Source organism: Fusarium verticillioides, chromosome 9 (assembly GCF_000149555.1).
Source record: "Fusarium verticillioides 7600 chromosome 9, whole genome shotgun sequence".
NCBI lineage: Eukaryota > Fungi > Ascomycota > Sordariomycetes > Hypocreales > Nectriaceae > Fusarium > Fusarium verticillioides.
This window is the reverse complement of record NC_031683.1, coordinates 264,614-278,381: the sequence shown is the minus strand read 5'-3', so window position 1 is coordinate 278,381 and position 13,768 is coordinate 264,614. Positions and strand designations below refer to the sequence as shown.

General features: G+C 48.6%; 8 protein-coding genes across 8 annotated transcripts; 3 read left to right on the top strand and 5 right to left on the bottom strand.

Moving 5' to 3' along the window:
* Positions 1-214: 214 nt before the first annotated feature.
* Positions 215-2,005, bottom strand: FVEG_11056 (hypothetical protein; the record flags this gene model as incomplete). Its single annotated transcript, XM_018900217.1, has 1 exon — positions 215-2,005. The coding sequence occupies one exon, from the start codon at positions 2,003-2,005 to the stop codon at positions 215-217; it is 1,791 nt and encodes a 596-aa protein (XP_018758464.1).
* Positions 225-4,540, top strand: FVEG_11055 (hypothetical protein). The gene is made up of 2 exons (XM_018900216.1): positions 225-808; positions 858-4,540. Exon 2 carries the CDS (start codon positions 3,023-3,025, stop codon positions 3,920-3,922), a length of 900 nt encoding a protein of 299 aa, XP_018758463.1. The 5' UTR covers positions 225-808; positions 858-3,022; the 3' UTR covers positions 3,923-4,540.
* Positions 4,541-4,997: 457 nt separating this feature from the next.
* Positions 4,998-5,713, bottom strand: FVEG_11054 (hypothetical protein; the record flags this gene model as incomplete). The annotated part of the gene is made up of 3 exons (XM_018900215.1): positions 4,998-5,125; positions 5,181-5,233; positions 5,307-5,713. 3 exons carry the CDS (start codon positions 5,711-5,713, stop codon positions 4,998-5,000), a joined length of 588 nt encoding a protein of 195 aa, XP_018758462.1.
* Positions 5,714-6,303: 590 nt separating this feature from the next.
* Positions 6,304-7,393, top strand: FVEG_16959 (hypothetical protein). Its single transcript, XM_018906195.1, has 2 exons — positions 6,304-6,406; positions 6,464-7,393. Exons 1-2 carry the CDS (start codon positions 6,326-6,328, stop codon positions 7,142-7,144), a joined length of 762 nt encoding a protein of 253 aa, XP_018758461.1. The 5' UTR covers positions 6,304-6,325; the 3' UTR covers positions 7,145-7,393.
* A 115-nt stretch (positions 7,394-7,508) lies between these two features.
* Positions 7,509-7,862, bottom strand: FVEG_11053 (hypothetical protein; the record flags this gene model as incomplete). Its single annotated transcript, XM_018900214.1, has 1 exon — positions 7,509-7,862. The coding sequence occupies one exon, from the start codon at positions 7,860-7,862 to the stop codon at positions 7,509-7,511; it is 354 nt and encodes a 117-aa protein (XP_018758460.1).
* An 863-nt stretch (positions 7,863-8,725) lies between these two features.
* Positions 8,726-9,439, bottom strand: FVEG_11052 (hypothetical protein; the record flags this gene model as incomplete). The annotated part of the gene is made up of 1 exon (XM_018900213.1): positions 8,726-9,439. One exon carries the CDS (start codon positions 9,437-9,439, stop codon positions 8,726-8,728), a length of 714 nt encoding a protein of 237 aa, XP_018758459.1.
* Positions 9,440-10,130: 691 nt separating this feature from the next.
* Positions 10,131-10,781, top strand: FVEG_16958 (hypothetical protein; the record flags this gene model as incomplete). Its single annotated transcript, XM_018906194.1, has 1 exon — positions 10,131-10,781. The coding sequence occupies one exon, from the start codon at positions 10,131-10,133 to the stop codon at positions 10,779-10,781; it is 651 nt and encodes a 216-aa protein (XP_018758458.1).
* Positions 10,782-11,117: 336 nt separating this feature from the next.
* FVEG_11051 (hypothetical protein) lies at positions 11,118-13,068 on the bottom strand (the record flags this gene model as incomplete). Its single annotated transcript, XM_018900212.1, has 5 exons — positions 11,118-11,507; positions 11,564-11,987; positions 12,035-12,489; positions 12,540-12,835; positions 12,894-13,068. The coding sequence occupies 5 exons, from the start codon at positions 13,066-13,068 to the stop codon at positions 11,118-11,120; spliced, it is 1,740 nt and encodes a 579-aa protein (XP_018758457.1).
* Positions 13,069-13,768: the final 700 nt, after the last annotated feature.

Here is a 13,768-nt window from a genome sequence, read left to right as displayed (position 1 = left end):
GGGGCGGTAAAATTCACAGCCACGCGGATATGCCGGTCAGTTAACTTGTACCCACGCTTGGCATTATGCGCCTCCTTTGGCGCTGCAGGTGATGACGCGTGAGTGGGCTGAAAGACGACATGACATTAACGTAGGGCTGTCTTTGAGGCGCAGTCATGATCTTCATTCTTCATGGCTTCTATTTATTCTTCTATAAATTATTGGCGATCGCACTTTATTCTAGTAATAGAGGAATCGCGCGCCCGATATCGCCTTGAATACAAGTGCTCAGATCGTCGTCTTCCTGATCCCATGGCACCATCGCTTCAGGGCCCATGCCAACGCGAACCAGCTTGACTCGCCCTTCACTTCGCATCACCAAATCTTCATTCGGCCACCTTAAAACGCCCGGCGTATTCATCCCAACGCCAAGTTCTAAAATCACCACATTCTTCTTTTCTCTTAGGACCCGAGACTTCCATGCTTTCCATTTAGCTTCGCCTTTTTGGAAAGGCGCTTGATTGAACCATGAACCCGCTCGGACGCAGATACTCATTTTCGAACCGCAGAACCTGCACAACGGAATCTTGCTCGAGTCTAACAGCTTTTGCGTCTTGTCAATGTAAGGCATTGCATCAGCTACAAGAGGAGCAGATGGCACGACAGCGTCAACTCTGCAGTTATTCAGACACTGCAAATAGCCATACGAGCCCTGCGGCGTGGAAAGTTGCTCTTTCGGCCAGCCATTTGCAAGAAACAGCCCATCGGCATTTGACGTCCGCACAAACGCGTCTTGCCCAAAACTCTTCAGCCATGGGATCAGAGCCTGGTAAGTCGGCGTATTTGACCAGTTTGCCACCATATTTAGATGAGTAAAGAAATACCCCCAGCGATGCTCCTCGGAAGGCCAGCCGTTAAAGCCAAAGACACTGTATAATGACGTCAAACCAAGCTTGAGACAGCCCGGGAAGTTCTTCTTGAAGAGGTCCCGAGAATGGTAGTCCAAGCCTTCCGCAGCTGATAGACCTGCGCCGGCTGTGACGAGGACAGTGTCTGCTGAAGCGAGCCAGTGTCGCGCCAAGCTGAGAGAATTCTGTGGCAGGCTCTTGGTAAGTGAGAGCGGTTTTGTCGGCGAAGTCCCAAGAAGTTTTGAGTAAATCTCAGTGTCTGATTCGGTGAATGTGTTGAAGATAACGTCTGTAATCGTCGTTGACGGATGCTTCTGAAGCCAGGATGTGACGGTTGACACTGCAATCTCAGCTGCCTCATCTGCCGGAAATGCAAACAAACCGGTCGAGATGCAGCACAGAGCGACTGACTTGCTACCATCCTCCTCAGATGGCAAAAGTTCTAAAGCTTCAAGAATCGACTCATAGCACTTCGCCAGTTGCCTCCTCTCAGTTTCACTAGGTGAAGCACCTCTCTTGAGCTGCGGTCCAACGGTATGCATCACTGAAGAAGCGAAGAGCGCATGACCTCCAGTGACAAGTACATCTCCAGGCTCAAGCTCCTTTCCTCTGACTTGCATCCGCTGAAAGCACTCTTCACGTAGTCGTGGTCCTGCCTCAGCATGGATGATGTTGTCGATACATCGGTGAGTTGGTTGAAAGCATCCCAGGCCCTGGCTGTTGGCGGCGTTAGTGATAGCTGTGACACCCGTCAAGGTCGAGATGTCGCCTCTCCAGAGATGAATCCTAGTTGCCCCATGGCCACCATGTTCGATCAAGCGCGACGGCGAGAGTGAGGAGACTGGAGTAAGTATCTTGTGCTGATGAAGCTGTGCGAGGATGGTGTCGATGTCTTGAAGGAGGTCTTCGGGTAGGAGTGGCAAAGGCGGTCGCACGCATAGACATTCCCGAAGCAGAGCTATCTTTGATGCTGTTTCGAGATGGCTTAAGTGACTTTTGTAATGCTGCAAGTTCTCATCGTTTGCAAAAAAACATGATCCATTCTCTGTAACATCATCTATGAGACGTGTAAGAGTTGTGTCCAAGACAGAGGCGGTTCCTGTGCGGGTTGTTCTCATGATGATCTTGTTTGACGGCGGCTGGTTTACACTTCTGTTAGATGCAAGTGGGGAATAATTGGGTATCTGGCCGTTTATATAGTGTGATAACCATATGACGGTAAAGGAATAATCAGCATTGACAAATTTGATCGTTTGACGAGGTTTGCTTTATCCCACTCGGGTAATGTGGGATACCCGAGTGGGATAGACTGTGTTGAGAGGTGAGACCGAGCCCCCTACCCTATTCGCACCACTGGGAGGGATGAGAAAAGGCCCTTTGACCGCAAATAGGCTTGCTGAGAAATATCTAGCCTAAACTATGACCATAGTGATCTCGAATTCCCTGATGAAATCGTCCAATGATCACTGGGCATGCTCCGTCTTCAAGAGCGTCGAGTCAATATTCCCTGAAAAGACAGGACAACAGCTTCTCTTTTTTAAAGCATCACCTTGTCTGCTAAACTGGCGTCCTCTGGATGATGCATAGCTAGACCATAAGTCACTCACCACAGTCCGCTAATTCGTATCTGTCTTTTAATAACGCATATAATCTTCGTGGAAGAGCATCGCGTGTAAGAGTTTGATTCGTTGGCCGTTGGCCTTGACTCGACGCTCGATCAAGTATCGCAGGCGTTGTGAGTCATGGATGGCTGCGCCCATTCTGCTCGATTGATGTTCGGAGAGGCGACAAGACATGAATATTAAGGAAAAAGTCTCAGGGAAAGGCAGTTAATAAAGTACCTGGACAGTCCAGTATAAAAGCCTCCTCGGAGGGTTTCTACTTTTCAGTCCAGAACAGGGAACTTAGCGGGGGCTATGCTTATTGTGGACTGACATTTGAGAGCGGTGCAACCTTGTTAGCTACCATCTTAACCCCTCCAGGTTAAGTGTCATTGTCCGGCTCGGAATGATGAGTTAACGGGTAGTTGCTCCTCCGATTTCCAAGCATGGTTGGTGTGTTACTGCTATGTATTTAAACCGAAAGCGATAATCCAGCCGAAATATATAAATCTGCAAACCCGTCACAATATACCAATGGTGCCATCTCAAACTCCTGCTTCAACTATTCGATCCGCCGCCATGTCATCTCCTCCCAAGGTCGCACCCACCGAGCACTTTAACAAGGTTGCAGAAAAGTACGAGGCCATTACTGGTGGAGCTACCCGCGAACTCGCACATCATGCCATCTCCTCCATCGCGGCCCTGAAGCCGCTGACGTCCGAGTCCAAGATTCTCGACAACGCTTGCGGCACTGGCATCGTCACTGATATCATCCTCAAGTCCGGGATACAGCCTGAGATTCACGCCGTCGATGTCGCGGAGAACATGATCAACATCGCTAGGAATCGGTTCTCCTCGCATCCGAGCGTCCACACGGCCGTTATGAGCGGCGAGGAACTCGCTTTTCCTGACGATGCCTTCACCCACTCTATTACGAATCTCGGTCTCATGTACTTTACCGACGCGGGCAAAGGTGCCAGAGAGATAGCCCGTACACTTAAGCCTGATGGAGTGGCCGTCGTCACCGGATGGACTGTGATGAGACAATTCGAGATTATTCAGGAGGTCCAGGCGCAGATCCGCCCGGACGATACGCCATTCAAACCGCCAGTTCCAGATATCTGGCTCAACCCTGAGCATACCAAAGCCGTGCTATCAAGTGCCGGACTCGACGTGACCAGCACTCCCATTGACGTGCATCTGGGCGGCGAGACGGCCGACGAAGTCGCTGATCTTCTATTTCATGGCTTCGGTTCGAATGTATTTCCTTCATGGAGCGTGGAGGAACAGGAGAAGGGCGCTGAGATAATGAGGAAGATTGTGCGGGAGCGGGTCGTTCCGTTCACTAGACCCTCAGGGCCTGGTGTCGGTATCAAGGCATCAGGAACTATCTTTGTTGCGCGTAAGGGATCTGGCCATGTGCCAGCTTCATAAGTCTATCCCTAATTAGAACTGTTTCTACCTAAGATCACTACAACTTGAATTAAAAGTTCGTGCAACATATCACAAACCTGGCCGGTATCTGTATCAATATGCAATGCCCAGCGACCCAACTAGGCTTCAGAAGATATGATCTCTGCTTGACGCAGGTTTCATGGTCAATCCAACAGACCCGGAAACTCCTCGTTAATCCTAATCCCTAACCGTCACCCAAACCCTCTCATTCCTCGTCCGCCATGGTCAAACCTCCAGACATTGTGCCATAGCTTCTCTCCTTCTGTTCAGGTTTATTAGGAGATGAGACATACGCCAGGGCCAGAATGCTTGCACGAAGCTGATATGAAAACAAATCTTACAACGGCTGTCTATTTCACTTGAGTAGAAATGGTAACATGGGAACAGACCAACAAAATACACTCAGTGCGCTAGCCAACCTGATGAGTAAGAAATTAACTGACATTCTGATCTCGTTGGATATTCAGGTATGGGTGGGGGGGGTTTATTATTAAATTTAGACTGTACTTCAGACACGTAGAAAGCCCAAACAAGCAAAATAACAATTATGCCACTTTATACAAAGCTACAATACACTATACTCAATCTACTTAAGTCTATATAAGCTTTCCTCAACTTCCCTAAACTTCCCTAAACTCTACCAAGTCTTCTAAAGCTTCCCTAAGCTTTTCTAAGTATTTTAAAGACTTAGAATAGTCACTCTCAATTACCAAAATGGACCAGTCTCCCACTCGGCCTGATAAACAGAATGACACCACATCAATGCCCCAGTTGCTTGGTCAACTCGACGCTGGTATCCAGACGGATGAGATTTCTGCCTTTGACCATTGGCATTCCAGATCGGCAAACCAGTATAATACTCCCGCGAGGTCATCGGGAACCCACCTATATTATAGATGGTACTCATTTCTGCCTGACAGCGCCTCCACCCTTGAGTTAAGAGACGATACAGTGCATACCTGAGGCTGCATGACGTGTTTCTGAGGTTATAGCACGTTAATCCTTTCGTAATATAATCCAAGACATATCTAGGGAGGGACCTACTTCACGGGTATCACCCAGCAGTCAATCGGGCACGTGTCGCTCTTGATGTCATCAACTCGATACGCTCGGAATTGCAGAAGTACCAATCTAGAACCGTCAAAGCAAAATACCTGAGGGCACTGGTATTTGCTTGCGTAACTGTTATACCTTGTTAGTATTAGAAGTATCAGAGTATCCCTTAAAGAATGCCTACCCTCTAAGCTCTTGCGATAGACTTCTTTGTCCACTCCTGGTAATGGAGCCACTCTACCATTGTTGTGGGTCAATAAGGTTGCGCTTAAACTCGCCAATGGCCACAGTATATCTTCTCTGGCCGTACTTCACAGAGAATGTACAGTCCACATTCTCGGATATGTTTTCTTCCGAAAGGGGCTTTGTGTGAGAGGTCTGCATAAGCGGTGGATAGTCATGCCATGCAGAAAGGACAACTTTTGTTATCTCAGTGTTGAACCAATTCTCGCAGTCTGCTTCGGTCTCCAGTCTCCAGTGTCGTTGATTTGTTCGGACGGCTGGCTGACGAAAGCGTAATTCGTCGTCATTCTCCATGCCCATGAAGGCATCCTCAAAGTTAGCATCGGTAATACCATTCCTTATAATGGTATGCACAATTGTCGTTTTTATTGGGTTGTAATCGTGGGCCCAGGCTTTATCGGATGTGGTCTTGTACCCAGGATTGGCCACTACGTTGGCCGGGTGCTGCTGGATGAGTTCTCCTGCTGTGGACATGGTTTCAAATGGTAATTGGAAGATGTGGAAGGGGTATTGTAGAAGAAAGGCTCTGGGTTGTCCCATCGTTCTATTCGGCTCTGGCCATGATATATATACGAATAAGGGGTATGCCATAGCCGCCCATTACACGGATGCATTAAAAATAGCACACAGGGAGCAAAAAATCCCAAGGCATCTTCACCTGATGACAAAAGTATCCCTGTGGACTTGTATAAACTTAATAAGTATTTTGATTACTTTATTTCAGGCACCTAAACTTAGGGTCAGAGGTTTTCTTACATGCTGAAACACCGTGACCAACGAACACTGTTGCGAGCGGTTGAGAAGTCTTAACTATGGATCAAACAGGAGCTAGATAAAATCACCAATTGCTCTATGTCTTTTGCCGCTTGATGGCCGGTCTTTCAACAAGCCGTTGACCAACACGCATGAGGACATTCTAGGGGACGATTTCATTGGGTACGCGACCCGGCAGTGGAACCCTCAGGAACTGTTGGTTACTCAGCCACTGATGGCACGTGCGTCTTTCGATGGGTTGGTTTGTTGTCGACTCCTGAAATTTGTTCTCGAGACACAACACTCCCACTCTTACATTTCCGGCTTTACCGCATGATGGAGAGTTCAGATCAAATACAAATCTCCCGATCCTTTGGCACAGAAACTGCTGGCACCTCAAAAGCAGAAACCACTGTAAGTCTCGCTAACTGCTCCAAGGCCATTCGGTTCGCTAACACAATTGAATCTAAGCGCTTTCGATTTGGCACCCGGACTATTACAGCTACAGGCGCATCTTCAGACGACGTGCATCCTAATGTCTTGCGTCTGCGAGTCATGAAAAGCTGTTTTGACCGGGCACTTCAATACTTATTCTGGGTCATATCTGGAGCAACAGGCCCATGGCTGCAAAATAAATTCCCAGAATGGTTTCTGCCTGAGAGAATTGTTCTGAAATCCCAGAAGCCAGATTGGGAAGAGGAATTTGACAAGGAACTAAAAGCATATCATCAACTTCAGCCTCTTCAATGTGTCTTCATACCTCGCTTCTTCGGCATGATTCAGTATAATAATACCCGTACTCTGATTCTTTCAGATATTGGAGGAAAATGTCTCGCCACCCCTGAAGGCGCAGTACTCGACAAACAAGATCTTCGGGTCTTGTTAGATCAAACATTCACATCCCTGGCCGATCATGGTGCTTACCATGATGATATGAAGCTTGACAACTTTCATCTGGTGACTGACCAGGGAAAGGATAAGATTATGGCTGTTGACTTGGAGTCTGTTGAATTCGACTTATCTGGAGAAGAACTTGCTACCGTGGCCAAGGGAAGTACCGACTGGATCATAGAACAGTATGAGAATCACTTGGAGTGCATGGAGTTCGATTCAGTGATCCTCCCCAAGCGGGCTCTTCGAACATCAGTGTAGCTCACTCCGTTAGTGCACCGCCTTGATTTCCCAGACTAGGGGTAGATACAGATAGCCTTGGACGTGCCACTGTCTTAATATTGTCACATCTTTTCGTGCTGGCGTTGTGGGTTTTAATAGTCTATTTATCTCCGCAATTGCTACTTGGCATGAATTGTGCTACTGCTCAAATGGTGGAAGGTAACTCAAGACTAAACGTTATTCTTCAACCGTTCTTAGGCTAGGTGCCAATAACAGGCCAATCCTCACCGAAAACTCCCCTCTCCCCCCACTCTGGGCCACCGTGACATCTCATGTCCTAAACCCTTAAATTAGAATTGAAAAGCCTTCATTATAATATAGAAAGAGCTGAAAGACTTACCGTCTATCCTTGTCTGCAGTCAATGTTGCCCCACTGGTTCTTAGTAGCCCAATACCAAGAATCCATGACGGATCGCGCCTCGCAGCCACTTCCAGTGGTAAACGCCCAAACGAGCGAAGAGCCGCTGTTATCGTAGCCGCAGTACTGGTCGCTCACGCCAGCACACTCAGGGTATTGGCCGAGGTTGCTCCAGAGATTGCCGCAGACGGCATCGGCGTTAGGGACCCAGGAGTTGGACCAAGCCTCGTAGCGACGGGACCAGTCGTTGGTGAGCTGGTTGGTGCAGCGCTCGTTGGCGTGAACGTGATCGGTCACGAGAGCGGCAAGGAAGATTGCTGAGATGCCGGTGAAACGCATGTTGAAGAATTGGTGGTTGTTTGGAAAAGTTTGAGTGAGTTGATTGAAGATGTTGTAGAAGGCTGAAGAGGATGTGACTGAGTGATGATCTTTTTTCAACACGAGAAACAGACTGATATTTATATACAATGAGATATCGAGCCAGACGACAAGCCGCAGAATTGAGTTGCTTGATGTGTTATTTACAGCTATGACCTGTGGCTGAAAGCTTGTACTCCGCATAACAACATACCCCTGCAGAGGCTCGAGAGTAAAGTCGGTAAGATGCTTGGACCGTCACGATTTCCGGTGCCGCATTAAAAATAAAAGCCGTGGCTGAAACTTATTTTCACCGTTGCAAATTGAGCATTGAAAAGCAGTTACCAGCTTCTGAGTAGTATCCGAGCATGTTCTAAATTTAATTCATAACTGCCGACAGTCAACTGAGCGGCAATTAGCTACTTGTTAAGCTTTCGTACTTATGGTTCATTTGCTTATGCTTCTCTAGTAACTAGTCCTTATCCTGTTGTCAATTGTTCCGCTTCATCCGAAGATAAGCTCTCAGTTTTGTTGAGATTAAGCAACTCGGGCCTCTGGAGTACTGCGGCAGATTGTGCGGTTACGGCCTGAGTTTGACGGTTCAAAGTGTAAATTGTGCTCGGAATGGGGATCTACAGAAGCTCGTAATCTATGCTAAAAAGCGTAAAGGCTAGGCAACGTTTCATGCCCGGAATCTTCGGTCTCCTTGAGCGGTGTTGAGTGAGATGGTCGTGGTGACTTTGGGTATGATAGAAATTACCATTCGCTATATTCCCTCATCTATACAATAAAAAAAGAATGTCCTGCTCTAAATGCATCCAGATATTGCCGAAACAGTAATGATGCTAACTATACAGAGATTGAGTAAAGTTGGCCATGATCCTCTTTTTCCTGTTCCGAAAATGTACAATAGTAGCCATCTGCCCAATCCCCGCAAACGGGCCACCCGCACTCATAGCCCAGACATGTTTATTATGCGAAGAATCACACCGGCTAACAACCTTCTTCCTCTGCTTCTTATTACCGTGCATATAGGTCTCTGAAAGTACTTGCATAACCACTCGCGCAAGCCACCAACAGTTATGCCACTGGAGATGATACTGCGGCTCTTCATTGTGCACTATCAGTATAAGCTTCGCGATGTCGCTCAACCGCGCGGCGTTGACGTCAAGATCAGCCTCCACAAGAACCCTATCATCGCAAACGAGGTTCTCTCGCGATGGTGCAAGAGTCACGACCAATTGTGCTTGATCGGTTAGAGCGTTACTGGATGCTGACCCGATGGGTAATTCGCCCATGCGCTCGATACGCATCCAGGACAGTCTCCCGTCGTTGGTCTTGACACACATCAGTAGGTACTCATGCTCAATGATGCTTTTCTCTTGGAGCCAGACGACTTTTGTGACGTAGCCGGGGGTTGTGTGGTTGATGATGTGCTCGATGAGAGGGCGGTTGTTGTTTCGCCAGATCTGGGCCCCTTCGCGCTGTAATTGGGCTTGTAGCGATGAGCCTTGTACTAGACTTGGGAGCGGTGGTCCTCTTGATCTGCTGTTTGACATTTTGGAGGAGACTGTAAAGATAATATGTGCGGTATGATTAATGTTGAACGTTGAGATATGAAGAATAAGAGTCTGGCTCTAAAGTGATGGATTGGAGTTTCGCTGTATCAGCGTCTTTGATGCGGAATCGTGAACTAACTGGGGACTTGCTTATATTTATATTTCAATATTCGATAATGCCGCACAACGAAAATATCACTTGTTAAATCGATTATCAATCGGCACAGCCTTATGACACTCAGCCGCAAGGACAACCAATCGCATCCTACCCTGCAACTCCAAGCATACCCTGGTATGTCCGTCGGACTTCAAATGTGCAACGCTCCAAGTCAGCAAGTCCCCCGCATCAGGTAGGCTTAGCGCTCGCACTCGGTTCAAATGTTTCAGCTAGTCCACCCTTCCAGAACAGCGCCTACCAGCGGCTGAGAATTTCACCTCCGAGGGCCTCATCATGGGTGGTCAGATACAGGGATTGGGCAGTCAAAAATAGGGCGAAGCCTCATGCACCTACGGAGTAGTAATCGCCAGCAGAATTACAGGGCTGAGTCAGAAGTGTAATATGACATGTAAATTAGCATATTTATAGGTTAAAATATGGATGAGCATTTACGTTTATATCACTACACCATCACTGCTTTGTAGGAGAAAGCTACCGATACTCTAGTATTATTCACTTCATATGACTATAGCAATGTCCGCAAATATCCAAACCAACAAACCCGCTACCGAAAGCACAACTCCTCCCCAGAGTATCACGAACACAGAGAAAGATGATAGAAAAAATACAGAAGAGCTCTCCCGGGAGATATTATATCATGTCATCCACCAACTCGAAAACCAAGCTTCAAAACAACCCTCCATTCCCTCATCACCCAAACCCGACAGCGACGACCTCGAAGTATTCCGCTTCTTCGTCGTAACCATGATCGCAATCTCTGTCTTCGGCGCCTCAACCTTCGCCGTCATAGTCGGAGAAATGACCGACCCCGCAGACCTTTATACCACGCCAACATTTTCTCTCAAAACAGTCCGACTATTCCTCTCAGTATCTTGGCTTTCGTTTGCAGTGTCTATTGCGTTAGCTGGTTATAGCGGGAGCTTTCTCGCGTTGATGCGACAAAAGGCAAAGGGCGAGATTGATGAGGAGACGATAAGGAAGTGGACGCCGCTAGGGCTTGTTGTTTCTGCTGCGTTGCATTTGCTCATCGTCACGGGGTTTTTGTTTATGGCGCTTAGTTTGGTGGCGTATGTTGGAGCGTTTGGATGGGTTATTGTTGGGTTTTCGGGGTTGATGTATGCTGTGGTGTTTTATTTACTTGTTGCGCAGTTTCGCGCGTTGTGAGATGGTATGATGATTGGGCAAGCTATCTTATGGAATTATGGATGCTTACGATACGGCTATTAGACTAGATTTCAACTGGCGTCGTTACTACTCTCATTTGAAGCTTAAAATACATGCTCTCCACGATTGCGTATGGAGATTGAAAATGAGGCTATAGCATCTCTAGCAATTACCTCTCAGTCACTTGGATAATTATGAAATTCTGAAATAATTGTTGAATGAAGCTAGCAACCAGTAGATTGATGGGGTATAAACTAAGAATCCTCAATAGGAGGGACTAACTACACAGATAGACTATTCTGCTTCCATATTCATGTAGCATGAGACGTTAAGCTCTTACATGAACTTGTGGAAGAATCGGCGCCAAGCGGGCCAAGAAGCAACCTTGGCACGGTAAGCGTTGATCTCATCCCAGTCGTGCTCACGGAGACCAGTGTCGAGATCAATCTTATCAACGGTGAGCCACTGAGGCTTCTTCCAGAAGTAGCCGATGACCCAGAAGAGGAGCACGACAGGAATGGCAAGGCAGGCCTTGAAGAAGTCCTCGGCGTTACCGTAACCTGTCTTGCCTGGAGGGCAGACGGCGACGAAGATCTGCATTGCGAGAATAGCGAAGCAAAGGGCGAGACCCAACCATGAGCCGTAAACGCCACCAGCAGCCTTGAAGGGGATTTGGTCGAGGCTTCGTCCTTGCTTCGTCCAGGCGGAGCGGAAGCGGATGTGAGCCTACAAGGTGAGGTCAGTGAAACGGATCATTAAGAGAGTTTTAGATTTAAACTTACGTAGCAGATGGATCCCCAAGTGAAGAGGGCAGCGAGGGCAGAGACAGCAAGAAGCCAGTCGAAAACAAGACCGCCGGATGAGGCGAGGACAACGTAGGCGAGGGCACCCCAGATGAGGTTGAAGCCGACAGAGACGAGAGGTCGTCCCGAGCGATCGATGTATGTGAAGATCTTGGGCGCGTAGTCTTGCTCGGCGAGGGCAGTCAGAGTACGGGAGCCACCATAGACGGCAGAGACACCGATGGAGACGACTGAAATGCAGATGACCAAGTTCATGAAGCTGTCGTAGCCCTTGAGGCCAGCATCCTTGGCGGCGAGCACGAATGGAGAGGTACCATCCTTGTAAGGGTTGGCGCTGTTGAGGAGACGCTCATCTGTGGAGCTGACGAGCATACCGACGAGGGTGAGACCAATGATGTAGAAGCTACCACATGTTAGAACTGTGCGATGCAATTGACTGGTGAAGCTTACAGGGTGATACGCCAGAAGACCTGCTTGATAGCACCGGGAAGGGCCTTGGCGGGGTTGCGAGACTCGGCAGCAGCGAGACCGACCAACTCAGTACCGGCGAAAGAGAAGGCGGCTGTGACGAAAACACCACAGAAACCTCGGGAGCCGTTCTGGAAGGCGCCGGGATCATACCAGAGCTTGGCACCCTGGTACGTGTCGAAGTCGCCGGAAGAGGGACCACCACCGCAGATGAGGATGATGGCGACAATCATGAAGATGACAATGGCTGCGAGCTTGAAGACGGAACTCCAGAACTCTTCTTCAGCATAGCCGAGGGTACCAAAGATGTTGATGACGATGATGAATATCCAGAAGACGGTGATCCAGACAGCTTCGTTGATGTCTTTATTCCAGTACTGCACCGTGAACGAGACGACTGTTAATTCGAGCGGCAAGACGATGACCCATTGAAATACCTGGCAATGTTAGCGCCTCAATTGGGCGATGCAGGATCAGCGACACTTACGTAGTTCCAGCCCATGGCGAAACCCCAGGACGGATCGATGAAGCGAGTAGAGTAGGTGTAGAAACCACCAGAGACGGGATACATGACAGCGAGCTCACCGAGAGCGTGGACGACGTTGAAGATCATGACACCAGCGATGGAGAAGCAGAGAAAGACGGCGCCGGGACCGCCCTTTGTGAGGGCACCGCCGGAGCCGACGAAGAAACCAGCGCCGATTGAACCTCCAATGGCGATCATGTGGAGATGGCGCTTCTTCATGGAACGATCGAGTTCGACGACGCCAGTGCCGTAGTCACCTGTTGACAAGAAGTTAGGGGATTGATTTGGCAGTGACGGGCAGTGCATGCGACTCACGGCGCTGGAAGGACTTGAGGTTCAGACCATTGCGGGTCATGAAATCGGCCTCGCGGAAATCATCGCGAACGCCCTCAACATCACCAGTGAAGGTATCCTTAGTATGCGCATGCCCGTGATCAGGCGACGGGGGCGTCGCGCTGCCGACGTCGATCTTTTCCTCCTTAGAGGTCATAGTCACAGAGAAGAAGAAGAGAAGCTTGTGAAGAGTTGTGAGGGAGAGGGGAATGAAACCTGACGAGCTTGGGGGAGAAGTGAGAGGGGGGAGGGCAGTGGTTTTTATCTCCGAGGAGCGGAGGCTTCTGTGTTACAGGGAAGGAAGCTAAGCTAAGCTACCTTGCATTACACAAACACAGACGATGGCGAAAAGGGCAGGAGATGGAGATGGGAGGGGGATTGGAATTGGAATTGGAACCCAGAAGGTGGTGGGAAGGATAGGAAGTCGTGTAGCGTGCCAAGACAATGAATGATAAGCATCGAGACGAGGAGGAAGAGACAGAGAAGCTGCCAAGTAGTTCTAGACGAGGCAAATGGAGGGAGAGTGCAACATCCCTCGAGCAAGGGTTAGGCGCTGTTCTGTTGGTGCAGCAGGCATCTCTCCAGTATAATTGAAGCTGTTGGGTTGTATTTCTGCAAGTTCCCATGTCGTGTCATGTAAATAAACCATCCCTCACTCAGCACATGTCACTTTACAAAAGGTTCAACTCCATTTTCCCCAGGAAGCTTTGACAGTTAGGTAGGGAATGAGTACCTAGGTAGCCACTAACTGGGCTGGTTTACAGTGATGACAGTGCCCCGCACTTCAGTGCACTACCCGACATCCGCTCATCAACATGAATGAACATTTGAGTTTCAATTGACATCCAACGCGTGAT

Coding starts and splice junctions, on each gene's coding strand:
- FVEG_11055 (XM_018900216.1), top strand. CDS start 3,023: ATGGTGCCATCTCAAACTCCTGCTTCAACTATTCGATCCGCCGCCATG.
- FVEG_16959 (XM_018906195.1), top strand. CDS start 6,326: ATGATGGAGAGTTCAGATCAAATACAAATCTCCCGATCCTTTGGCACA. Junction 6,407..6,463: donor CCTCAAAAGCAGAAACCACT/GTAAGTCTCGCT, acceptor ATTGAATCTAAG/CGCTTTCGATTTGGCACCCG.